This window comes from Pongo pygmaeus, chromosome 1, assembly GCF_028885625.2.
Source record: "Pongo pygmaeus isolate AG05252 chromosome 1, NHGRI_mPonPyg2-v2.0_pri, whole genome shotgun sequence".
NCBI classification, from domain to species: Eukaryota; Metazoa; Chordata; class Mammalia; order Primates; family Hominidae; genus Pongo; species Pongo pygmaeus.
In genome coordinates this window covers 66,497,294-66,522,052 of record NC_072373.2, presented here as the reverse complement: position 1 = coordinate 66,522,052, position 24,759 = coordinate 66,497,294, and the positions used below count along the sequence as shown (strand labels likewise).

The 24,759-nt window shown below is 48.4% G+C and overlaps 1 protein-coding gene across 1 annotated transcript in view; it reads right to left on the bottom strand.

The window, feature by feature from the left end:
• The window catches only part of NMNAT2 (nicotinamide nucleotide adenylyltransferase 2), a 176,004-nt gene that overhangs the window by 26,249 nt on the left and 124,996 nt on the right, over positions 1 to 24,759 (bottom strand). Inside the window, exons 2-8 of the mRNA XM_054443448.2 lie at positions 19,185 to 19,273; positions 18,268 to 18,335; positions 15,607 to 15,685; positions 12,132 to 12,258; positions 10,176 to 10,256; positions 9,453 to 9,497; positions 4,350 to 4,426 (exon numbers count right to left, since the gene is read on the bottom strand). Of these exons, the coding sequence (XP_054299423.1) occupies positions 4,350 to 4,426; positions 9,453 to 9,497; positions 10,176 to 10,256; positions 12,132 to 12,258; positions 15,607 to 15,685; positions 18,268 to 18,335; positions 19,185 to 19,273 (566 nt within the window). The remainder of the gene's footprint in view (positions 1 to 4,349; positions 4,427 to 9,452; positions 9,498 to 10,175; positions 10,257 to 12,131; positions 12,259 to 15,606; positions 15,686 to 18,267; positions 18,336 to 19,184; positions 19,274 to 24,759) is intronic.

Genomic DNA, 24,759 nt, shown 5'->3' with positions numbered 1-24,759 from the left:
GGAATTTGCAGGACAAAACCAGAATGCTTTGAAGTCAATAACTTTATTTTATTTATTTATTTGTTATTTATTTATTCATTTATTTAGACAGAGTCTTGCTCTGTCACCCAGGCTGGAGTGCAATGGCGCGATCTCTGCCCACTGCAACCTCTGCCTCCCGGGTTCAAGTGATTCTCCTGTCTCAGCTTCCCAAGTAGCTGGGATTACAGGTGCCCGCCACCACGCCCAGCTAATTTTTTGTATTTTTAGTAGAGATGGGGTTTCACCATGTTGGCCAGGGTGGTCTCGAACTCTTGACCTCAGGTGATCCACCTGCCTCGGCCTCCCAAAGTGCTGGGATTACAGGCGTGAGTCACCACGCCTGGCCTGAAGTCAATGCCTTTAAACTCACCGAAGAAATTTTGAACCTAGTGCAGTGGCTCAGGTTTGTAATCCTAGCACTTCGGGAGGCTGAGGTGGGAGGATTACTTGGGCTCAGGAGTTTGAGACCAGCCTGGGCAACATAGTGAGACCTTGTCTCTAAAAAAAACAAGAAAAAAAAAAAAGACGTTTCATTAGATGTCCTGAAGAGGGGAGAGAAAATAGGGAAGATGACTTGGGGATAGAAAGAACAAAGAAGAGGTTCTGCTGTCCTCCCACCAACTTTCCCTACAATAGGAAGAGGCTAGAGGTCTGTGGAGCCCACTCCTCCTCTCTCCTGGACAGCACAGTAGGGGCAAAGCCTCAGAGGAGAAGAGGCCTGGTGATCACAACGGGGCCCAGCACGAGGCCTCCAGACTCAGCCGGGAGTTCATGCCCCAGGTGGGTGAGGAGCAGGGCACCTTTGACTTCAAGGGACCACAAAGGCTTGGACAGGGAAGATGTCTGTAGTGACCATGGTGAACTGAGATTGAAGGCCTGTCCTCATGTTCGGGGTGTGCAAGAGCCTTTCAGGTCTGCTAATTATTAATGGCTGAGACTAAAATTACCACCATCCCTGTGGGATAGGGATTTGGAGTGGAATGTTAATTTGATTTAAATACATTAACATGATATTTCTGGCACACCTCTGTCATAGACTGAAATTCACACTTATTATGTGAGGAAACAGCTTCTTGAAATTTTTCCCCCTGTCTCAGACTCAATGATTTTAAGGACCTCATAGATCAGCTGTGGGTTGAGGCAGGGGACTGAGCAGTTGGCTGGCAGGGTGGGGAAGCAGGTCTGCTCCAGGCTCTAGAAAGCCCTCTGGAGCAAGCTTGAGGGTCTGCTTCACCCAAATCCTTCTGCTGCCTCTGCAGGGGACCGGATTTCTCACCACCCTGGACAAGTTAGATGTGGGGTCCCTGCTGGCCTGGGACGTGGTACCCTCTGAGCATAGCTAGGATGGATGTCCTGGGACTCCAGGGTGGCTAACCCGGGACTGAGGGAGATCCCAGGATATGAGCATTTCCTTATTTTTATTTTTTTATTTATTTTATTATTTTATTTTATATTTTATTTTATTTTATTTTATTATTTTATTTATTTATTTTTTTTTAGACAGAGGCTTGCTCTGTCACCCAGGCTGGAGTGCAATGGCGTGATCTCAGCTCACTGCAATCTCTGCCTCCCGGGTTCAAGCAACTCTCCTGCCTCAGCCTCCCAAGTAGCTGGGACTACAGGCACATGCCACCACGCCCAGCTAATTTTTTGTATTTTTAGTAGAGATGGGGTTTCACTGTGTTAGCCAGGATGGTCTCAATCTCCTGACCTCGTGATCCATCTGCCTCGGCCTCCCAAAGTGCTGGGATTACAGGTGTAATATGCGCCCGGCCTAGTATTTCAGTTTTAAAACCAGGTAAGTCTTGCAGAAATGGGGACTAGTTGGTCACCTGATCTTGCTGTTGGTTCATTATCTCACCTGTCCCTGGCTTCCAGGGGATGTTCCAAAGTCATCCATCTCAGATGGGGATTGGAAATGGGATAGGAGAATCCCTCCCCTTCTTCCACAATCACCCAGGTGGGACAGAAAGTCTATGATCTCCCTGGGGAATCCAGAAAGGGAAGAGGGTTGGGGCTGGGACATGCCAAGTGGTCAACTAGGAACGTATTTGACCCAGTGAGTTCACTCCTCCTCTGCTGTCACATCCCTGGTAAATCAACAGCTACTGGTTTCTCAGATTTTCCGTCTTAACCAACCAACCTGGTCTCAGCACCAGGGACCAATCAGAAAAGGAGAGGCCTGGGGCTCTTCTCCCTGGTCCTATAATGTTGGTATCTGACAACACCAAGACCAGCCATTTTGGAGAGAAGTTAGAGGACCGGCAATGTAAGTCAGCAATCTAACTGGGAGGAGAAGAGAGGGATTGGCCTGCAGCAAGGCCCCAAATTGTGTAAGTTTCACGCTCCAGGAAGCCTGGCTCTGCCCTTGAGAGGAGGCTCCTCACCCATCACACTTAGTAAATAGCCCCCAGGGATTCCTGCTCCACAGCACTCCAGGCTGTGCCACAGCTGCTGACCTCGTCCCTCTAAATTCCTCCAGGACGGCCCAGGCCTCCGCAATAAAATGGGGCCCCAGGCAATTGCCCAGATTCGCCTGGATTCTTGAAAGAGCTTTGATGAGCTCTTGTACAGCACTTTGCCTGAATTACTTTTGACTTTCACAGCTCCTTGTGAATTAGCGAGGAAAGCAAAAGCTAATTAAGCCACTTAATTTAGAACTGAAAGGAGGTTTAAAATTTCACCTGTAGGAAATGGTTCCAGGGTGGAGAGGACTGTATATTTCACACAGTATACTTTACTTCCCAGAAACTTTCCCTCCCATCGTGGTTATCCCACAGCATGCTAGCATTTATGCCTTTCACCTTGCATAGCTTTGTGTGTATCTGTGTGTCTATTTAGGTAAATTCACTTATTATCTTTGCTGAGCCTGACTGTGTGTCAGGTGCTGGGGCTAGGCACTTTCAAAACAATACTATTTAAGCCTTCCGAACCCATGGGACGTAGGTACTATTATTAGGCTCATTTCAGGGATGGAAAAAACTGAAGCTTAGAATATATTTTGTTGGAAGAGAACAGTGCCTCACGCCTGTAATCCCAGCACGTTGGGAGGCCGAGGCAGGCAGATCACCTGAGGTCAGGGGTTCGAGACCAGCCTGGTCAACATGGCAAAACTCTGTCTCTACTAAAAATACAAAAATTAGCTGGGCGTGGTGGCGGGTGCCTGTAATTCCAGGTGCCCGGGAGGCTGAAGCAGAAGAATCGCTTGAACCTGGGAGGCAGAGGTTGCAGTGACGCTTGAACCTGGGAGGCAGAGGTTGCAGTGAGCCGAGATCACACCACTGCACTCCAGCCTGAGTGACAGAGTGACTCCGTCTCAAAAAAAAAAAAAAAGGAATATATTTTGTCATGAGCTGTGTTGGAGTAGAGCTTGAATCTTGAGCCTGACCCTGTCCTGCCTCTGTCCTACCTCTCTCTCTGGCCAGAGACACATAAATGTACACGAACATATTTCATATGTGTATGTTATGCCACCTATTACTTGGGGGCAAAGATTGTATAGTACAATGTTTCTTTAAAATCTCAGAATCCTGTAGATAACATTCTATAGATTTTACAGATTAAAAAATAAATAAATAACTGAGGCAGGTCCAGAGTCACACAGCAAGTTAATCAAAAAGCGCTATGTCTAGAATTGCTGCCTTGGGAATTCAATGTGCTTAGAGCTATGGGGTTGGGAGCTAGCACGAGCTCAGGCTACCAGATGAATGAATTAATGAAGGAATAAGAATGAACGTATGTGTGAAGAGTGAGAGTAATTTATGGGTGAGCTGGTTTGAGATCATCACAGTCAGATCTGTCAACAAAAGGTGTCATTGACCTCCTAAGTGGTGTAAGTTTAACCTCCTGGTTCCCTCAATGCCAAGTCAATTGCCAAAGATCCTGCTGACTTCTTGCCATGAACTTCTCCCCTCTGGACCAATTTTCTCTTGTTGAGGGGATTCCAGGGTGGTATTTACCACCTCTTCAAAAGGAATCAAAGGAAAACAAAGCACACAATAATCTCAAAAGGGCAAAGATTTTTTTTTTCTCCCTTCCTTCTCCCCACCGGCAACACATGCATACCCCAGGACTATTTAGTGCCAGATACCGTATGACTCAGCTTGCTTTTTTCCCAGGGGCTTTACTGGAGCAAGCTTGAGGAGGAGTAAGTGTAAAAATGCAGTAGGAGATAAAGCTTAGGGGTAGGTGAGAATTTTCTACCATAGTGATGTGAATGGACTGTCCTCTTAGGAGCTCAGAAGTAAAGACAGGAGGCCAAAATCAAATGCACCCTTCCCATCCCTCCCAGTCCCAGCTGGGTGCTGGGCGATAACCTTGCTACTCACATCTGCCTCGTTCCAGAGCCCTGGGATGCAGAAGGACTCCAGCAGGTCACTACCACACAGCAGCAGGATCCGCAGCTCTGAGGAAGGGGAGCAAAGTTTGCAAAGGGAGTAAGTGGAGGCCTGGGAAGCATTGGACCCTCAGCCTTCTTCCCCTGGTGAATACATAACTCTCCCACCTTTGGGGATGTGGGGCCCAGTTATCCCAGGTGCCTCTGCCCCTAGTGTGTGCAGAGCAGAAACCCCTGCTCACCTCTCCCTCGGGCTCATTTCTAGACCACCCTCATCCCCTGTGGGAGGAATTACTCATGCAAGGAGAGTAGGGCATAGAGGGTGATCGACTGCCCTGGCTTTCCCAGGACATGGATCTTTCAGGGCTAAACCAGGATGGTTCATTATTGTAACTGTGGCTGAGCCAGCTACACATCTTGTCTAAGGTCTGAGGTACTCTCTCTTGCTCCCTGTCAAGCTCAAACACAAACGAGTTTGGATTCTCTGCTACTGTGCATTGTCTGGAATTTGTCTCCCTGACATGGGAGGGGGTGTGAGGGGACATTGAGTGTACCTGGAGGTAGCTGAGTGTATAAAATGTGTCACATGGCCACTGTCCCCAGCAAAGGGCTTGAGAAACAAGGCTGAGGCCCCTCCCAGTGCCCATACTTTTTCTGGCACCCAGGCGCACTTCCTGCTTGTCAGTTTTTTTCTTTCCTCATTAAGCTCACTCTGAATTATCCCAGTGAGGCCCATTGTTGTTTAAAACAGGCAGCAAACTGACTCACTTATTAAAACTGAGCAGTGGGGAACAACATTCTGAGAACACCATGAGGAGAGTCCTCACCCAGGATGTGGCTCAGAGTGGAGCACAGCATGGCTCCCAGGCGTTCCAGGCCTTCTCATCAAGAGGCCGAGGCTGTTGGGCATCTTGTCTGAAACAGTGACGCAGGTCTGCACTGAGGGCACCACCAGCCTTCCAGAGACAGCTGCCAGCACAGGCCCTGGGGCCCTGAGGCCCAGGCGAGAGATGAGAGAAGCTGTGGGCAGCCCTGCCTGCCTTAGACTCTGTAGCTAGTTCTGGGGCCTGACGAGGGCTTTCAGGTGGTAAGCTGTCCCCTGCTGTGGAATGAGTCGCTAGGTGGGACTCCTGAAGCAGCGGGGAGGCTACTGGGCCAATGGTGAGCAATGCCAGCATCTCATGGTCCCAGGGTCAGGGCAGCCTTCCCACCTAAGGGAGCCCCACTGAGGACTGGATTGTAACTATGAAATATTCCTGCATCTGTCTTCTCTCCTCTCCAACATACCTTAGTCTAATGATCTGTTTGTGTGCAGGGATTTTGCTTTATCTTTACAGCCCCAGGGTCTGGCAGAGTCACTGGCATACAGTAGGTGCTCAGGCATGTTGAATGGGTAAGGCAACAGATGAGCTGACAACAGAGATCCCGCAGGCTGCCTTCCGGGCAATCTGGGAGGGCTGTGGTGACTATCGTGGCCTCTGCTCCTGCAGCATGGGGTCACTGGGGAGAATGTTTGCCTGAGTCAGTGGCGCCTCTGTGTTGCACCATAGGATTTCTGGCCCAACTCCCCAACTGTGGAGAGGAACCACGCTTGGTATTGCTGGCAGGAGCCAGACTGGGCTTATTTCTGGGATTCTGTTGTTGCTCAGGCCCACTTGGAGCCGCCCAGGGTTCTCTGTTGAAAGGGCACGTCTCTGTAATTCTGACTGCCTATAAGTTCAGTTAGATCAAGCTTGTCCAACCCATGGTTCATAGGCCACATGTGGCCCAGGGTGGCTTTGAATGCAGTCTAACATAAATTTGTAAACTTCCTTTTTTTTGGAGACAGAGTCTCCCTCTGTCACCCAGGCTGGAGTGCAGTGACACGATCTTGGCTCACTGCAACCTCCGCCTTTTAGGTTCCAGCAATTCTCTTGACTCAGCCTCCCAAGTAGCTGGGATTACAGGTGCCTGCCACCACACCTGGCTAATTTTTGTATTTTTAGTAGAGAGGGGGTTTCACCATGTTGGCCAGGCAGGTCTCAAACTCCTGACCTCAAGTGATCTGCCCACCGTGGCCTCCCAAAGTGCTGGGATTACAGGCATGAGCCACTACACCCGGCATGTAAACTTTCTTAAAACATTATGAGATTTTTTTTTTTTGGCGATTTTTTTTTTTTTTTTTGCTCATCAGCTATTGTTAGTGTTAGTGTATTTTATGTGTGGTCCAAGATAATTCTTCCTCTTCCATTGTTGCCCAGGGAAGCCAAAAGATTGGACAGCCCTGAATTAGATGGTCATGTCAACAGGGAATGTGCTGGCCCTCAGCTTTCTCTACATCAGTGGTTCTCAACTGAGGGCAATTTTGCAATTGCCAGGGGACATTGGGCAATGTCTGGACATTTTTGGATGTCAGGACTGGAGGGGGAAGGTGGCATGCTACTGGCATCTAGTGGGTGGAGGCTAGGAATGCTGCTAAACATCCTACAATGCACAGGGAAGCCCCCCTCCCCAACACATCTGTTCCCAAATGTCAATTAGTGCCAAGGTTAAAAAACCCTGCTTACAGCCATGAAAATAAATCTCTTTCCTATTCCCAAGCCAGGGAAACACTATCCCAATCAAATATAATATGGGACTTTTATTTTTTAAGCCAAAGCACAAAGAGTTCAAGAGTGCGGTCTCTGCCACCCTTTCTTGCAGGACCAGCGCAAACATTTAAGTCACAGACAAGCGGCCCCAGCAGGGCTTGAGATCCCACATGTGGCCACTGGAGGGCAGCAGTGACTTCTCCCAGTTTGTCGTATGAGGCTAAGGCAAGTTTCCAGCCCGCCAGCCTGTGGCCTAGGGCAGCGCCGATGAGCAGTCAGCTGTTAGGAGCATGTAAATAGGGTCAACAGATGCTAATGGAGCTAGGAGAAAATGGCTTTTCCTCCTCATTTAGTGTGCAAGGAAATATCAAAAAAGGGGACATGTGAGCCCCAGCACCTCACACATCACAGGAGTCGGGAGACAGCGTAGCTCCCTTCCAGCTCCTCTGGGCTGGCCTCCTTCCCCAGGTCACCCTGATCCAGGGCCACGAGCCAGAATGCACACTCTCTGTCCACACTCCCCTCCCAGGAATCTGGGCTATGTGAAGCCCGGGCCCTGCAGCCCATCCCAGTTTCCACTGCACGCAGCCACCACCTGGACCATGCCAGGACCTGAGCCCAATCTGACAGCTGTGGCTGCTGAGCTGTCCTTTCTCGGAACCTAAGTGTTCTCCATTCTCCACCCCCCACTGTCCCTTCTCCGTCACATGCAGGTAGACCCTCCCTCTCAGCGAGCACAGGGGATGTGGAAGGGGACAGGCAGAGCCTCAGGGAAGCCGGAGGTGAGAGGTCACTCCCCAGCTGCATTTTTGGTCCCTGGCGGCTGGCTCACCACAATTCCAGAACTGCTACGGAGCAAGAAGAGTAAGCAGAGGCCCCTGCCCCTCCCGAGGTAGCCGTGAGCTAATAGAAGTGAACACAGCAGTACGCTGTGCAATACTGATCACCACTGTCCTCTCCCGGAGGGGACTCGTTGAGTCAGGGTGGGGAGTGCCTGATCCACCTGCCCCGGGCGCTGGGAAGGCAAGCAAGGCCATGACTCAAGCTTGCCACAATACATCTCTGGACTAAGGAAAGAGAAATACACATTGGAATACAATGAGAAGTCCTAAGGCTGCTCGGAGCTCTGCTGGCCAAGGAGACTGCGTGGGAAGGCAGCAGTGGTGGCCAGGCTGGAACTGCAGGGAAGTGGAGTGCAGGAGCTTTCAGCCCAGCCCAAGCACCTTCACTCCCTTCCTTGCCTGTTGGGTGTTCTGGGACTGGAGAACCTAGAGCCAAATGCTCCTGCCTGTTTTGGGGAGCAACCAGGAAGGCGGGTGCTCCTTCCTGTGGCCTTCAGAGAGTGACTTGCTGGTCAATAAAGGATATTAAAATTAGTAAAATAATTAAGAAGTGAGGGGTTTTGAGTATTCATTCCTTTTGTTTTTAATTAAATTTAAGTTAATACAACTTAATTTTTAGTAATGGCTCTATTTAAAACTGGTTCACAAAATTCCTGAAAACTTTACAAATGGTTGTAGGAAACCAACTGAGCTGATTCAGGGACACCACTGCACCTCAGATGAGAGGATGAGACCCAGAGAAGCCCCTTGAAATGACATCACATCTGCTGGGTCTGCAGGAAGAACCAAGTGCTCAGGACAAACCCTGCCTCTCAGGATTGCAGTGGGAGCCCTGACTTCCAGTCCTTGGAGAGAAAAGTACCAGGAAGGGATGCTTGGAGGATCTTTTCAGCTGGAAGTTGAAGATTGAGGGTGTGGACACCAGGCTGCCTTGCCTAGAGCTCCAGGCATTCCTGATGTCACTGACCCTTCTTGTCCCCTGGTACCTGTGCCAGCTCTAGCTCTATTCTGGTGTCTCCCTGCCCTTTCCCCAGCTTCAGACACCTGCGTCTCCCATCATTCTGAAACCCTGGGAAGATTTCAGTGTTCCTGTCTGCTTCTCAACTTGCTTGTAGGGGTCATCAACTCCTTCCCACCCTGACAGCTGTGTAACCGCCCTCCACTGGCTCGGGCTCGCCCTGGCCTGCTCTGGTATTGGGTTGGGCAGGCAGCCCTCACACAGACAGTGAAGTGCCTTACCCTCTGCCCAAGGCTGCCAGGGAGGTGTGGAGGTGGCTTTCAGTCCCCTCTCCTTTTCTTCTTCTACGAGCACTGAATGAGGAAGGTGGGGGTGCTCATCTGCCTCATTTGTGTGCAGTGTCTGTGCTCAAAAGAAGGGTCTTTCCAGCTGGTGCCAAAGCTCAACTTTCATGTTTTTTAGAGGAGGGAGGGGAGGCTCTGAAGGAAAAATCACCAAAGGATCCAGTCCTATCTCTTGGGAGTTGGCTGGAGTCCAGTTAAGAGATGTTAAAGGGAGCTAACTAGGAATGCAATCTTAGCCTGGGAACGATCCCTCTTCCGAGAGGAGACCCTGCTGCAAAACAGTCCCTGGGTTTTCAAGTTTCTCTGCTCCCCATGCTGCCTGTCGTGAAGGCAGGGGGCTCAAAATGTCCCCATTTTCCCCACTTTCGCAGTCCCACTCACCAATCTCTTCATACCGCATCACCGTGCCCAGATTGGCATTCTCATCTAAGGAGGAAAGAAGGAAGGTAGGGCATTAGGGAACAGGCTTCCTGGTACCCAACACACAGTCTGCCTGAGGGCCTCAGCAGGAGTTATTGGGATGGGGTGGGGTGGGTGCAAGTAGGGGGGTGGTGTGCCACCCTGCACAAGTGACACCTGAGGAGGCTGAATGGAGAGCACGGTCAGGCATAAAATGGACAGGAAGCTCTCCTCCCGCTCCAGGAGCGGCACTTCACGTTGCTGGGACTTTCAGAATGAGACAGCCTGGCTGGGGAGCCAATGACGAACACACACACGCTCATGCTGAGCGCCTTCTGTTTCTGTATTTGAGGGAGGCTGGCCACAAGAGCAACATCCTTACAACCTAGGGAGATGGCTTTCGGGGTCACAAGAGGTGGCTGGCTCTCCTAAGGGATTACCTGGTTTAAAGAACAAGCACTCTGGGGGTGCAGAACTTTTTCACATAGTGGAATGTAGCAAGCACCCACAGGAGGATGTGAAAGACTGAGTCTTTGATGTGCCCTTGTGTGTGCAATGCCTGTGTGGGGGAATACGGTGTATGCGCACACACAATCACAGGAATTTGCGGTGAGGGGAATGTGCTTGAGGATCTTTGCTGAAGGAATGAAGGGAGGAGAGAAAGAAAAGAGATAAGACTTGGAATCAAGTTCCTTGGTTCCTCACCTACAAAGGTGAAGCGCTCCACCGGCGGGCGGACACAGCAGATCCGGCTGAGGCTTTCTCCCACCTTCCCCAAGATCTTGGCTATGGGAGAGAGCAAGACAGACAGGGACAGAGGGGGAGAGAACCACTCACAACTGGCACTCATGTCGGCCCGGCACTGGGGCCGCTGTAAACATCAGGGTGCATGGACAGGGCAGGAGTGGGGAGCAGGAGGTAGCAGGAGGGTAGAGAGAAAGAACAGAAATATGACAGCACAAATTCTTTCTTCTCACTCACAGTCTGAGGCACACACATTGTGAGCCCTAGACTGGAAGCCATTTTCTGGTTATGTTTATTTCATTGTTGAAAACTTGGAAAATATAGAAGAGGGAAAATATAAAGAGGAAAACTTAAAGCACCCATAATCCCACCACAAGAGATAACTACTGCCAACCTGTTGGCATATTATTTATTTTCTTTCATGTTTTAAATGTGTATTATGCAGGTACGTCTACATAAAGTGGATCAGATTTTCCATTTAAAGAGCATATAGGCTGCTGGCTTCTTTCATTTTCTATATCATGAACATTTCTTCCCCAGCTTTGTCCCAAGCCTATCCTTAGCTGCTCCTCCCACTGGGCAGCTACACCCACATCCAAGGAGACTCAGCAAAGTACATGTTTGGAACCATTTCTGCTGGGCTAAGTCATTCCTTCCCATGCAGATGGTCTTCAGAATCATCAGACATCCTATTTGGCTGAGAGGGATCTGGTTTTCAATTATCCCTCTGGGCTCCAATCCAGAAAAATTTTCTGAGCCCCCCACATGTAGCTGTATGCAAACTGTGAAATTCTGACTCTTCTTGGTGAATTACCCTGTTTATAATAGACGAATAACATAATAGCTTATGGTCTGCAGGCTTGAAAAGTAATATCAGCATCTGTCTCTTGGAGTTGGCTTGGAAGAAAATTTTAGAGCATGGACCTTGGAGCCTGACAGTACTGGATATGAATTCTAGCTCTTCTACTTTTGAGCTGTGTGACAAATCAGTAAATCACTTTTCTTCTCTGAATCTGTATTCTATTTGAAATGAGAACATAATGTCTATATCACAGTATTACTGCATTAAATAAGAATGCAGGTAAAGCACGAGCATCATTTGGGCACATAGTCCTAGGTTTGGAGTATGTGTTGGTGCTCTCTGTCACTGGATTGGTGGCTAAGAGTGTGGGGATTCTGGGTGCAGACCTCCTGGGTGTGACTCATGGCCCTGCTTCTTCCTCACTGTGTGACCTTTGGCAAGATCCTCAACCTCCCTAGAAGAGGCAGAGAAAAATGCTCCATTTTGTGTATTCAATTCCCAGTTAACACAATTATTTCTCAAAATTTATGTATTTCTTTTGAGACAAGGTCTCACTCTGTCTCCCAGGCTGGAGTGCAGTGGCACAGTCCCCCAGTCCCTGCAACCTCCTCCTCCTGGGCTCAAGAGATCCTCCCACCTCAGCCTTCTGAGTAGCTGGGACTACAGGTGTGTGCCACCATGCCTGGTTAATTTTTGTTGTTGTTATTATTATTATTATTATTATTTTGTACAGGTGGGGTTTTGTCATGTTGCCCAGGCTACTCTCAAACTCCTGGGCTCAAGCCATCCACCCACCTCAGCCTCCCAAAGTGCTGGGATTACAGGCGTGAGCCACCAGGCCCAGCCCTATGTTTATATTTAAATGCAGGAGAAGAGTGCACACCACCACCTGCCTCTCTCTGATTGTGAGTGGTTTGCTCTTATGCTCAGTATTCAGGGTCCTCAAGTATTGTCTCTGGACTAGCAGCATTAGCAGCACCTTATTAAAAATACAAGTCTTCTTTCCCCTCCCAGACCTACTGAATCAAGTTCTGGGTGGATCTCAGCAGTCACTAACTTAACAAGCCCACCACATGATTCTGAGGTTTGAGAACCACACATCAGTGTTCCCCTACCTGCAGTGGGCTTGGTGGGCACGTTGCTGTTCTGGTAAATGGGCTGGGGGGTCTCGTTTTGTGGCTGTCCGATCACAGGTGTCATGGAAGGTGTGTTGACATTGGAGAGGATGCAGCCAGTCACCCTCTAGGGAGAGAGAGAAGAGTGTTATTAGTCATGTGACCTTGAGAATCGTTTCAAAGTTATCTCCAAGTGGTCATCTGCTTGTCCATCATGGAGAGGCCACCCAGAGCTGAGGAAGAGCCCTGGGGATGGGTTCTAGACCCATCTGCATCACGTGGTCACTAGGCTGGCAGGAGCAGCTCAGTGGGAGAAGCATGAGATGTGGTGTTATAATGGGTCCTGGGTCCAAATTTGGGCTCTGCCTCCTTCTAGCTATGTGACCTTGGACAGTTACTTCATCGCTCCTGAACCTCAAATCGGGAGTCTAACCACATATCTGTCTTTTTTAATTGTGGTTGGGTCACACAAGCGAGCATATGCAAAGTGCCTATGGGGTGCCTGACACATGGCAGGAGCTCCGTCAGCAGCAGGCGATGCTGGAACCTTCTGTGTAACATGAATATCTGCCCTCCCCAAATGCTTCATGGGGCTCAAATGAGATCATGTCTGCAAAAGGGCTCTGTAAGCTTGAGAAAGGTCATACAAACACAAGGCACGATCACCACCTGCGGCCTCTTCAGGCCAGAGCTGTCAGTAACACAGCCAAGCAAGAGGGAGAGCGGTGCCAGGCAGCACAGGATGTGTTTGTGCTGCGGGAAGCAGGGTGGGTGGGTTCTGAGCACTCTCTCGTCTGCTCAGTGTGAATACACATGCCAGAGCCAAGCGGAAATTCTGTGTGTATTATCCATTGTCCTGAGTTATCTGCCAGGCTACTCCTCACCAGTGCTGCAGAAAACACAGAGCTGATAAGGCAGCATTCCTCACAGCTGACCCAGAAGCAACCCCACTGGGCCAAGGTGACGGGGAGAGTAGCTGTTGGGCAACAGAGAAACAAAGGACGAATTCCCAATCTGTTCAAGGGCCACTGCTTATTCAAGATTTCTTCGTTTCCAAAAGCCAGCTGCCTGGGTACCCACTACCCACTCCTGCATGCTACCCTTTCTGGATTCGGGTTCTGCTGCCAGGGGACCCCCAGGCCCAAGGCTGGGGTGATCTTCTGGGCATCTCTTCCACAGGCCGTCCTGTGGGCAGAGCAGTGTACGAGTCCTTCTGAGCCCTAGAAGGGCAGGCATTTGTCTTGTGGGGTAACCTGTCACCTTTGTAAGACTCCTGATCAGAGGAGGTCACATCTGACCACATCTGGGAGCCAGCTGGGGTGGGCACCATGGGATCTTCTCACCTTTTGGTGGGCTTCTTCACCCAGCTGTGGCTGGTGGGGTGGAAGGGATGGTCTGCCTCCATTTATTATTTCACCAACAGAAAAGAAAACACTGCATTCCTATTTCCTGATTGGCCTGGTAGCTGAGGAGCTTCTTCCTCTTGCTGCACTGTGGGTCCCATTTGACTTGTTCTACCTCTGAGAAGTAGAAAATGGCTGGCTGCATTCCCTGATCCTGCCCTCGTCAGCCCCCATGAGCTCCTGCATTCTCAGAGGCCTTGACATTGGAGAGTTGTCCCAAGTCACCTGTTAAGTCATGCATCTATCTCTGCGGCAGGCCTACTCTCCACGCCGGGAACACCTGCCTCATGCTTGCTAGGAGTTTGAAGGCTGAGAGTTCTTAGGAAGCAGCTCCAAGCTCTTGCTCCAAGGCAGGGGGGCTGGCAGTGACCTACATTCTTTGCCAGCCTCTGCCCATCACTGCAACAGCTGGGGCTCCTGGCGGAGCTTCTCTGGCCCAGACTTATACCCAGGGCATGAGTAACACAGGGAGAGTTCAGGAAGCCCGGGCATTTAGACAACAAATGATAGCCAGGCTTTCTGGCCAGTATGGCCAGCCCTGAGGAATGCCTGCAAGGTCCCCATTCCTCCCTTCTGTCATGGAGCCTGAGGCTTCTGTGTGACCAGAAAGAGCACAGACCCGCAGGGACTCCCCAGGTGACATGTAGTGTGAGAAATAAACTTGTGTGAAGTCACTGAGCTTTTAGGCATGTTTGTCACCACAGCACATCTTTGCCTATCCTGACTGATACACTCTTACGCAGTGTCTTTTACTACTGCTATTGTGGAGACCAGCACAGAGGAGCAAGTCAGTGTGGCCCCAAGTCAGCCTCCTTTGAAGGGGACCAGAAGGGTCAGGATATGTGAGAAGGGTTCTGAAAGCTGAAGGGAAGGGAAATCAGTTTTCTTCAATTCTGTGGGGAAGAAAACAACAGATGGAGAACAGCCAGCTGGTCCTCTCTACCTCACTTGCCCTTGGCTCCCCAGGACAGAGCTCTGAAGCTCCCCATCTGTTAAAATAAAGCCTGGCTTTGCAGCTGGTGGAGTGTGGGGTGGTCAGGGGCTGCTCCCCAGGAAGAACGTGGTGACAGGCCCTCTGGCAGCAAGGACACAGATGGGACAGGGGCTCTCCCTGTAGGAGGGCAGTGCCAGGTGGACTGCTATCTGGGGCTGCGGAGGGCTCTGCTGCAGAGTCCATGGAGGAGAGCAGAATTGACTGTTTGCTGTCTTGGTTGGTCAGGCTTCTTGCCATAGGTGGCATTGCTTTTTGTCCTGTCACTGTGGAGTTGATGGGTTGGCACTGATCTGGGAAGGGTGCTTTCTGCACACTCTGGCCAGTGCTGCTGGCTGGTATGGAGCCCATTCTAACCTGGCAACCAGCCCTGAAGTCCCTGCAGCCCGGCCACAGGCCCCAGGCCCCAATGGGGAATACAGAAGCTCTCACCTATCTGTGTTCACCAAAGACTCACTGTGTGTGCTCAGATATGTGGACTCCTCTCTGTGATCCCTTTTACCCACTAATAAAACAGGCATCAGACACCGTCTGCCTGTGGGGCTCTTGTGAGGAGGAATGGGTGGGAATGGGGTACAATGACTGGCAGGTGTGAAGTGCCTCAGCCACAGCAGCCTGTCCTGGAGTAAGGGGGCAGTGGGGCCCCCACAGGCAGGGCAGGGGGCTTGGCTGCTTGTACCTCCCGTAAGTGCTCCTCTCTTCTCCTGCCTTTCGTTGCCCAGTCTCCTCCTCCCTTACTTTCTGAAGTCCTATCACTGCGGTCTCCTTCATCCCGCCTTGAACTTGCTCCTAGCTGATAAAAGCTGCCCACCATACCCAGCAGCAACACCCCAAATGGGAGGTCAAGACAGAGGGTGGAAGACAGGGAACAGCCCCTGGTGCTACTCGGGGTTCCTCATTCATTGTTCTTCATGCTGTTCACAGGCTGGTCTCTCTCGAAATGGGCAGAGAAGTAAGAGGCTGAAAGCAGGTCGATAGGCCAGCAGCACCCTCTCCTCTCCCTGCCTGGCTTCTGTGGGTCCAGCCCCTGCTGCCCCTGCACCCTGGTGGTTCACACATCCCCAGGCTTGGCCCAGCTCACCTTCATGAGGTCCCGGTGATGTTCCAACACGCTGCAGGTCGTCTGCCAGGTGTCCTGGTAGCACTCCCAAGGGTCCACCCTAACATCATCAGAAAGAAGTTTCCCTTGGTTTCTGTTCTCATATTCTTTCCTTATTGTTTCTTTCCAAAAATCATAGCTCAGGAAGCATGGCAGACCTGGCCATACCATGTGCTTAGATCTTGAATCAGATAAAACCTGGGTGTGAAACACTTTTCTGAGCTTCAGTTTCCTCCTCTGTAAAATGAGAGGAGCATGGCATAGGCTTATGAGAAGAGATGCTGGTGCCAGTCTGCCTGAGTTTAATTCCAGCCTCAGCTCTTTGCAACTGTGTGGCTTTAGGAAAGTTATGTGATCTCCCAGTGCCTCAACTTCCCCATCTGTAAAATGGGAATAACAATAGTAACGAGCTTACAGTTTTGCTAGAAAGGCTCGGTAAGTTTTATGTGTACAATGCTCAGTACAGCGTCTTGCTCTTATTGTTACCTACAAAATAAACCCTCCTTTGGACCCTCAAGGATTGTGACAAGGATTATCTGAGCCAGGCCTTTGTCAAGTGGTGGCCCAGGTTATCCTTGCCAGGCTGCAAACCCTCGAGAATCAGTCTTCCCTGCCTCCCTCTGCAGGGAGGTGCCTTGTGGGCGTGGAGGTGAGACATGACAGTCAGATGAGAGGGCTCAGACCCAGCGATGGCCAGCCCCTCCGGGATACTGCTTGTGAAGTAAGCAGGGATCCAGCCCCAGACTGAGGCAGCACTGGGGCTTAATTGCCAACTTAATGATTTTTTTTTAGACAGAGTCTCACTCTGTCACCCAGGCTGGAGTGCAGTGGTGAGACCTCAGCTCACTGCAACCTCTGTCTCCTGGGTTCAAGCGATTCTCCTGCCTCAGCCTCCTGAGTAGCTGAGACTACAGGCACATGCCACCATGTCCAGTTAATTTTTGTATTTTTAGTAGAGATGGGGTTTCACCACGTTGGCCAGGCTGGTCTCAAACTCCCGACCTCAGGTGACCCACCCACTTCGGCCTCCCAAAGTGCTGGGATTACAAGCATGAGCCCCTGTGCCCTGCCTTGTCAAACATTTTCTTAGCAGTCGTGCATCCCCTTAACACCACCACCCTACCCCACCAGCCCACCACATACACATGCCTAAAGTGCCCAGAGATGAGATCCCACTAGCTGAAAACCCTTAGAGAGTCAACTTGCCATTCGCCCAGACCCTGGCTCCCCCTAGATCCCTAGCCAGGCCCTGTGCCCTGGGAGCTCACCTGTGCCTGAAACAAACACTTCACCTGGCTAAATGGGCTCCCAGTGTCAGGCATCCCACCCCAGCCAACCCCCATCTCTAGAGGCAGCTCTTAGACTCCCTAGTGATCTCAATTCTCAGGATTCTGATTTTCCAACTTAAAGCAGCCCAGGGAAGGTGGTAGGCACTCAGTAGATAGTTGTGGAATGAATGAGGGAATTATTCCAGAATCTTCTAAGCACATCCAAGCAGTAATAGTCTCCTGCCCAGTGATTTCCTCACTGGACCCTTATTCAAGGTCCCCAGCATCCCCAGAAGATGGGGAGTTACAATGTTAAGAGGCCTCATTTCTAATCCTTTCTTGCCTACGGATGTATCAATGTATCATTGCTCAAGCCCTTTGATTTCTCCGGGCCTGTTCCTCACCTGAGAAAAAGCAGCTGTCTCTCTACCTAAGCTTTGTCTTTAGGGGGATGAGAAAGTCTATAAAGGGCATGTGCTTCTCACACAAATCACTGCGCACAAATGGCAAGGATCACTGCTGAATTATTACTGTGTCTTCCCTTCACTGCTCTCATTCCCGCCCACCCCGCTCTTCCTGGGCAAACTCTGCATTCCTCATTCTGAGGTCAGCATCCCGTCACTTCGCCCCTTTCATGGGAACCTCTAGGTGCTGCTTATTTTTCCATAGTGGGGGAAATTACAGCACAAATGGCATGCCATTATTTTTTTAAAACATCATCTTATCATGCAAATGATAACGGTAGGAACTTTGGGGAACATCATTAGCATAATTAGTGGAAGCTTGCTTTAATTACACTGCAAGCTCAGCGGAGGGGGGTGGAGGTGCCTTCCTAGCAGCACGTCTGGCCAGAAAGGCAGTGAGCAGGAAAGCCACCCAGTGGGTGTAATTTGGTGTGGCTGCCGTTAAGGGCAGGCCCGCACCTGTCTCCTGGGGCCAGTGTGGGGCCCTTAGGGAGCCTGAGTTCAGAAATGGGAAATTGCCAAGGCGAGGAAACATTCCCTGAAAGGTAGTGAGGGTTCACGGAAGTTAGTGGGAATGATGGTGAGCGGCATTTCTGATTTTCTGGTCATGCTTCACCCAAAACCCAGTGATATTTCTGGAAGCTCCAAGAATCACGCCAGGACTCAGAGATGCCAAAGCAGATGAAACATTCAAGCGCCTTCTTTACATTCATGGGCCTCATAGTTTGGTTCAAAAATAAAGTTATAGGTATCCCTGGAGGTCTACTTATTGCCTCCACAAGGCTAATATCTTGCCCCTGCCTCCCTGTCCTTTCACGATCCAAATTACTGCTGGAACTCTTCTTTTTTCCCCACCCCACTCCCAGTAAGTCTCCAGGCCACTGCCTCTGGCATCTTCAGGCCAGTCCTACCTGATCCAGTCGGAATTCTGGACGGCCAGCTGACACATGATGAGACGGTGCCGGCTTGACACGAGGCCCTGGGAAGCAACAGAGCAATCATTGGGAGACTCCCTCTGTTCCCCGCAACACCCTTGGGATACCAGCCCAAGCCCACCCATTGTTAAAGTGCAGCCATTTTTCAGTGGTGAGAGGGAATGAGGGATGTGACCCCTTTACTTGTCCGTTTGCCACACAGGCAGGCCTGGAATGGTGGTGGGGAAAGGAAACAAATAAAGGGTGTGTGGTATATACCACCCCAACAGGGTCGATAGATGAGCCTCCATTTGCGAAGCAGCCCCTGTGTGCCCTGCAGAGATGAGACTTAACTCAGAAAATGTGGCCTTGTCTTATGGCTCAGTCTGGCTGGTTAGGTGAGTTTCCCCAGAGCCCACCAAGGTGCATCTGTGGGAGAAAGGGGGAATGACGGGTAGAGCTCCTAGATTTGCCGGGACATGTGGCAGGAAGGGATGAGCAGGGATATGAATTTTAAATTAGATTACAAGAGGCATAGGCCGTTTTCTCCTAAAATCCTGAGAAGACTTGCCCAGTGCAGCTCAACCCATAACCAGCTGCCAATCTGGCATCCACCATACCAAGCCACACCCAGTGGGTGTTCCTGCTCCTCTTTCAATGAGTCCTGACCGGCCTGTAAGTGGCTCTACGGTCATGGACAGCTGGTCTTTCCAGCTGCTGCTTCAACACCCATCCACTCAGGTCCGACTGTGGTCCCGAGATGGGAAGCAGGATGGACGCATGGACCTGGGCATTTTGTGTTTCCAGGAATCTTAGCAGAGACAGAGGCGGGGCAGTTTTTCTGCCAGGAACTATCAGGCCAGGGATGGGGGGACGGGGATTGAAGGAGGAGAGGGGCACAAGAAGGAACCCACCTGTTTTCCATAGGAGTCGTGGACAGGGGAGACAATCCCGCCAATCACAATAAACCTTCCAGTTTTGTGCAGATAATCCCTGGCTCTTTCTAATTAAGAGAAGAAACCCACACATTATAAAGAGGAAAGGCATGGATTAAAGGTGATAATTGAAATCAATACGCTCAGCTCTGTAATGCTGAGGTTTATTTCTCATCTCTCTTGCCATTTAAATAGAAAATGTCAACTTTCAAAGCAAACGTTGGTGATTCAAAAGGTTACAGAACCAGATTTCAGCCCCCAAAGCAAAACGATTTAGAACTCAAGGGGATTCATCCTGTTTTAAAAGTCCTCTGTGGGAGGAGCCAGTGTAGCTCAGAAGGATTTAAAACAAGTGCCTCGTTAACAGCCATTAGAGCTACAGATGGGAATTTGCAATCTATTGTCACTTGCAGAAGTTGTAACATGGAGGAGTAGTGTTTAAAAAAATAAATAAATAGAAACCTCCTTATAATATGAAAGATGTGCTGATTGCCTCATCTAATTATTCAGAAGAGAAAAATCACCAAAACAAATTTAAAGGGCCTTGTAGATAATTACAAAGAATTAGCAATCAACCCAGAAGACCACCATCTTAGACTTACTTGAGACGAAAAATTTGGCCAGATAAAAGCCTTTTATCCTTTCGAAGGTATGCAATATTGCTTTTTCAAATCTATCAGACAAACCCAATTTTATTTTTGCAATAAATTTCGGCAAACAAGGAAGGGACTGAAAAGTCTGGTTCTATCTTACTTCCAAAACAATTCCTTTTAAGAATGTCAACAGGGGCCGGGTGTGGTGGCTCACACCTGTAATCCCAGTACTTTGGGAGGCCGAGGCAGGTGGATCACAAGGTCAGGAGTTCAAGACCAGCCTGGCCAACATGGTGAAACCCCGTTTCTACTAAAAATACAAAACTTAGCCTGGTGCAGTGGCAGGCGCCTGTAATCCCAATTACTCGGGAGACTGAAGCAGGAGATCGCTTGAACCCGGGCGGCAGAGGTTGCAGTGAGCTGAGATCGCGCCACTGCACTCCAGCCTGGGTGACAGAGGGAGACTCCGTCTAAAAAAAAAAGAAAAAAAAATTGTCAACAGGGCCTGAGCTTATTCCACTGAGAAAAAATCTGGCATGGAGTTTACAGTGAAGGAATTTTTAAGTAGAAGGCGGCCTGGGCAGCAAAGCTGGCTGTGTAGTTTACAAGCAAGTTTTCAGAATTACTTTGCTGGATTTCTTAACACTTGAAAAAAGATCTCACCATATTTGCTTCTTTTTCTTTCTTTCTTTGTTTTTTGAGACAAAGTCTCACCCTGTCACTTAGGCTGCAGTGCAGTGGTGCGATCTTGGCTCACTGCCACCTCCACCTCCTGGGTTCAAGAAATTCTCATGCCTCATCCTCCCAAGTAGCTGAGATTACAGGCATGAGCCACCATGGTTGGTTAATTTTTGTATTTTTAGTAGAGACGGGTTCCACATGTTGGCCAGGCTGGCCTCAAACTCCCGGCCTCAAGTGATCTGCCTGCCTTGGCCTCCCAAAATGCAAGGGTTACAGGCATGAGCCACGGCACTTGGCTGCTCCTTTTTCTTTCAATGTGAAATTTCTTAGATTAAAAAAAAAAAAAGAATAGAGTATTTTTAACACCGTTTTAGATTTACAGAATAATTGAGCAGATTGTACATAGACTTCCATATATTCAGACCCCTCCCACCTTTTTACCTCCCTTCATGCAGTTTCCCCCATTATATTAATAATTTTGCACTAGTGTGACACACTTGTTATACTTGACAAATCAATATTAGCACATCATTAACTACAGTTGATAGTTTATGTTAAGATTGACTCTGTGTTGTAGAGTTCTGCGGGTTTTGACAATTGTATCCCTCATTATAGTATCATACCCAGTATTTTCATCTCCCTAAAAATTCAGTGTTCCACCCATTCATGCCTCCTCTTTTCCCAAACCCCTGGCAACCACGGTTCTGTTTACTATTTCTATAGATTTGACGTTTCCAAAATGCCATATGGTTGGAATCATACAGTGTGTAGCCTCTTTGGACTTGCTGTTTTCACTAAGCAGTATGCATTTAAAGTTCCTCCATGTCTTTTCATGGCTCGATAGCTCATTTCTTTCTTTTTCTTTGAGAGGAAGTCTTGCTCTTGTCCCCTAAGCTGGAGTGCAGTGGTGCCATCTCAGCTCACTGCAACCTCCGCCTCCCTGGCTTAAGTGATTCTCCTGCCTCAGCCTCCCAAGTAGTTGGGATTACAGGCACCTACCACCATGCCCAGCTAATTTTTTGTATTTTTAGTAGAGATGGGGTTTCACTATGTTGGCCAAACTGGTCTCAAACTCCTGACCTCAGGAGATCCGCCTGCCTCGGCCTCCCAAAGTGCTGGGATTACAGGTGTGAGCCACCGCGCCCGGCTGGCAGCTCATTTCTTTTAATCACTGAATGATAGCCTATTGTCTGGAAGTACTTCAGTTTATCCATTCATCTACCAAAGAACATCTTTGCTGCTTCCAGTTTTTAGTGATTATAAATAAAACTGATACGACATTCATGTGCAGGTTTTTGTGAAGACATAAGTTAGGGAATCTACACAAGGAGCCATATGAATCATATGGTAAGATTATGTTTAGCTTTTTAAGAAGCTGTCAAATTGTCTTCCAAAGTGGTTGTGCCATTTTATATTCCCACCAGGAATGAATGAGACTTTCTGTTGCTCCAAATTCTTACCAGCATTTGGCATTATTTGGATTTTAATAAGTGTGTCACTCTGATAAGTGTGTCACATTTGCTTTTTTTTTTGACGGAGTCTAGCTCTGTTGCCCAGGCTGGAGTACAGTGGCACCATCTTGGCTCACTGCAACCTCCGCCTCCTGGGTTCAAGTGATTCTTGTGCTTCAGCCTCATAAGTAGCTGGGATTACAGACATGCACCACCATACCCAGCTAATTTTTAAATTTTTTAGTAGAGATGGGGTTTCACCATGGTGGCCAGGCTGGTCTCGAACTCCTGACCTCAGGTGATCTGACCACTGCAGCCTCCCAAAGTGCTGGGATTACAGGCATGAGCCACCGCACCCGGCCCCATATTTGCCTTTTAAAAGAGTTGTAGTACTTCACTTGTTTTCAGATCTTATTCTGAGGCCAAATTAAAGGCCTGCAACAATCTATTCTGATATTTGAAGAAATTGCACAGCCTCTCCCTGTTTCTCTTGGACCTTCACACTCCAGTCCTCTTCGGGGTCATTTCTATCTGGCCCTTGGCAGTCACAGACCCTCTGCTGCAATAAGCCAGACCTTCTTTACTCTCCCTGTTCTCCAAATAGTGCCTTCTCCCAACTCTTCACTTCCCAAGCACTTCATTCAAACCCAGCTCTACCCTACCCCACGTCTAGCATGCCTTCCCTACCCAACATCCTCCTGCTCTGGACTTATTTCCCGGCCACCTCACTAATCTCACTATGCATCCAGTCCAGTCCAAGGGACCTGGAAACTGTTTCTGTAAAATGCCTTCTTTGCAAAGTTGTTATGAGGATCAAATCAAATTACGAAAGTAAAAGTGCATAGCGCTAAGTAGTTTTACTGGAGAATTCCACATAAAGAACTAAAACCAAGTCTACATAAACTCTTCTAGAAAGTAGAAAAGGAAGGAACCGTTTTTTTTTTTTTTTTGAGACGGAGTTTTGCTCTTGTTGCCCAGGCTGGAGTGCAATGGCGTGATCTCGGCTCACCGCAACCTCCGCCTCCCGGGTTCAAGCGATTCTCCTGCCTCAGCCTCCCGAGTAGCTGGAATTACAGGGATGTGCCACCATGCCTGGCTAATTTTGTATTTTTAGTAGAGACGAGGTTTCTCCATGTGGTCAGGCTGGTCTCGAACTCCCAACCTCAGGTGATCTGCCCACCTCAGCCTCCTAAAGTGCTGGGATTACAGGCGTGAGCCACCATGCCCGGCCTAGGAAAGAACACTTTTTGATTTACTTTATAAAGCCAGTATTACCCTGATATCAAAACCAGGCAAAGATAGTACAAAGAAGAAACTACAGGCCAATATCCTTTATGACTGAATACTCAAAAATCCTTAACAAATGTTAGCTAATAGAATCCAGCTATATATAGAAAGAATTATACACTGTGACTAAGTGGTGTGTATTCCAGGGATACAAGGCTGTTTTTTCAGTATTTGAAAAATCATTCAATGTAATCCACCAGCAAGCTAAAGAAAAATCTCATGATCCTATCAATTGATGCAGAAAAAGCGTTTGACAAAATTCAACATTCATTCATGACAAAAACTCTCAGTATAATAGGAATAGAAATAAACATCTTCGACTTGACAAAGAGCATCTGCAAAAACCTGCAACTAACAACATACTTAGTGGTGAAAGATTGAATGCTTTCTCCCTAAAATCAAGAACAAGGAAGGAAGTCTGCTCTCATTGCTGTTATTCAACCAGAAGTTCTAGTGCACACCATAAGGCAAGAAAAGGAAATAAAAGGCATACAGATAAAGAAAGGAAAGTAAAAAACCTGTCTCTATTTGTAGATGACTTGATGATCTACCTAGAAATCCCAATAAATTTACGAGGAAACTCCAGCAACTAATAAGTGAGTTCAACAAGGTCATAAGTTACAAGATCAACATAAGAAAATTAATTGTATTTCCATATGCTAGCAACAAACAAGTGGAAATCAAAATAAAAATACAAAGCAAATGTTAATCAATCCAATGAAATACTTAGGTATAAATATAATAAAACATATACAGGGCTTGTATGTTAAAAACTGCAAGATGCTGATGAAAGAAATCAAAGAAGATCTAAATAAATGTAGAGACATATGCATTTTAAATCTTAACTGAGAGTCCTTTTCAAGGATGCCTTCAACCCTTTATTCCCATATGCACTGTATCTATGTTGCCTCTGTGAACACAGGAACATATATTTGAATTCAGTGCAACAACAAGTAGCAGAAGATGCTGACAATCCTGAATTTATTTGGGTGATCATGCTTCTATTGAGTTGAATGGCATAGTCTAGTGGTTAGGAACAACAACAACAACAAAAAGAGACATACTATGTTGTGGATTAGAAGACGCAACACAGTCAAGATGCTAATTCTCCCCAAAATGATATGAAGTTTAATGTATTTCTTGTCAAAATCACAACAAGATTTTTTAAATTAAATATCAACAGAATTCTAAAATGTATATGGAAAGTTATAGGAGCTAGAATAGTTCATAGCAGCTTTGTTTGTAATAATCAAATACAGGAAACAACCCAAATGTCCTATGATAGGTAAATGGTTAACTAAACTGTGGTACACCCATACCATGGAGTACTACTCAGCAATAAAAAGGAACAAATTGGCTGGGCACCGTGGCTTATGCCTGTAATCCCAGCACTTTGGGAGGCAGAGCTGGGTGGATCACTTGAGGTCAGGAGTTCGAAACCAGCCTGGCCAACCTGGTGAAACCCTGTCTATACTAAAAATACAAAAATTAGCTGGGTGTGGTGGGTGGCACAGGCTTATAATCCCAGCTACTTGGGAGGCT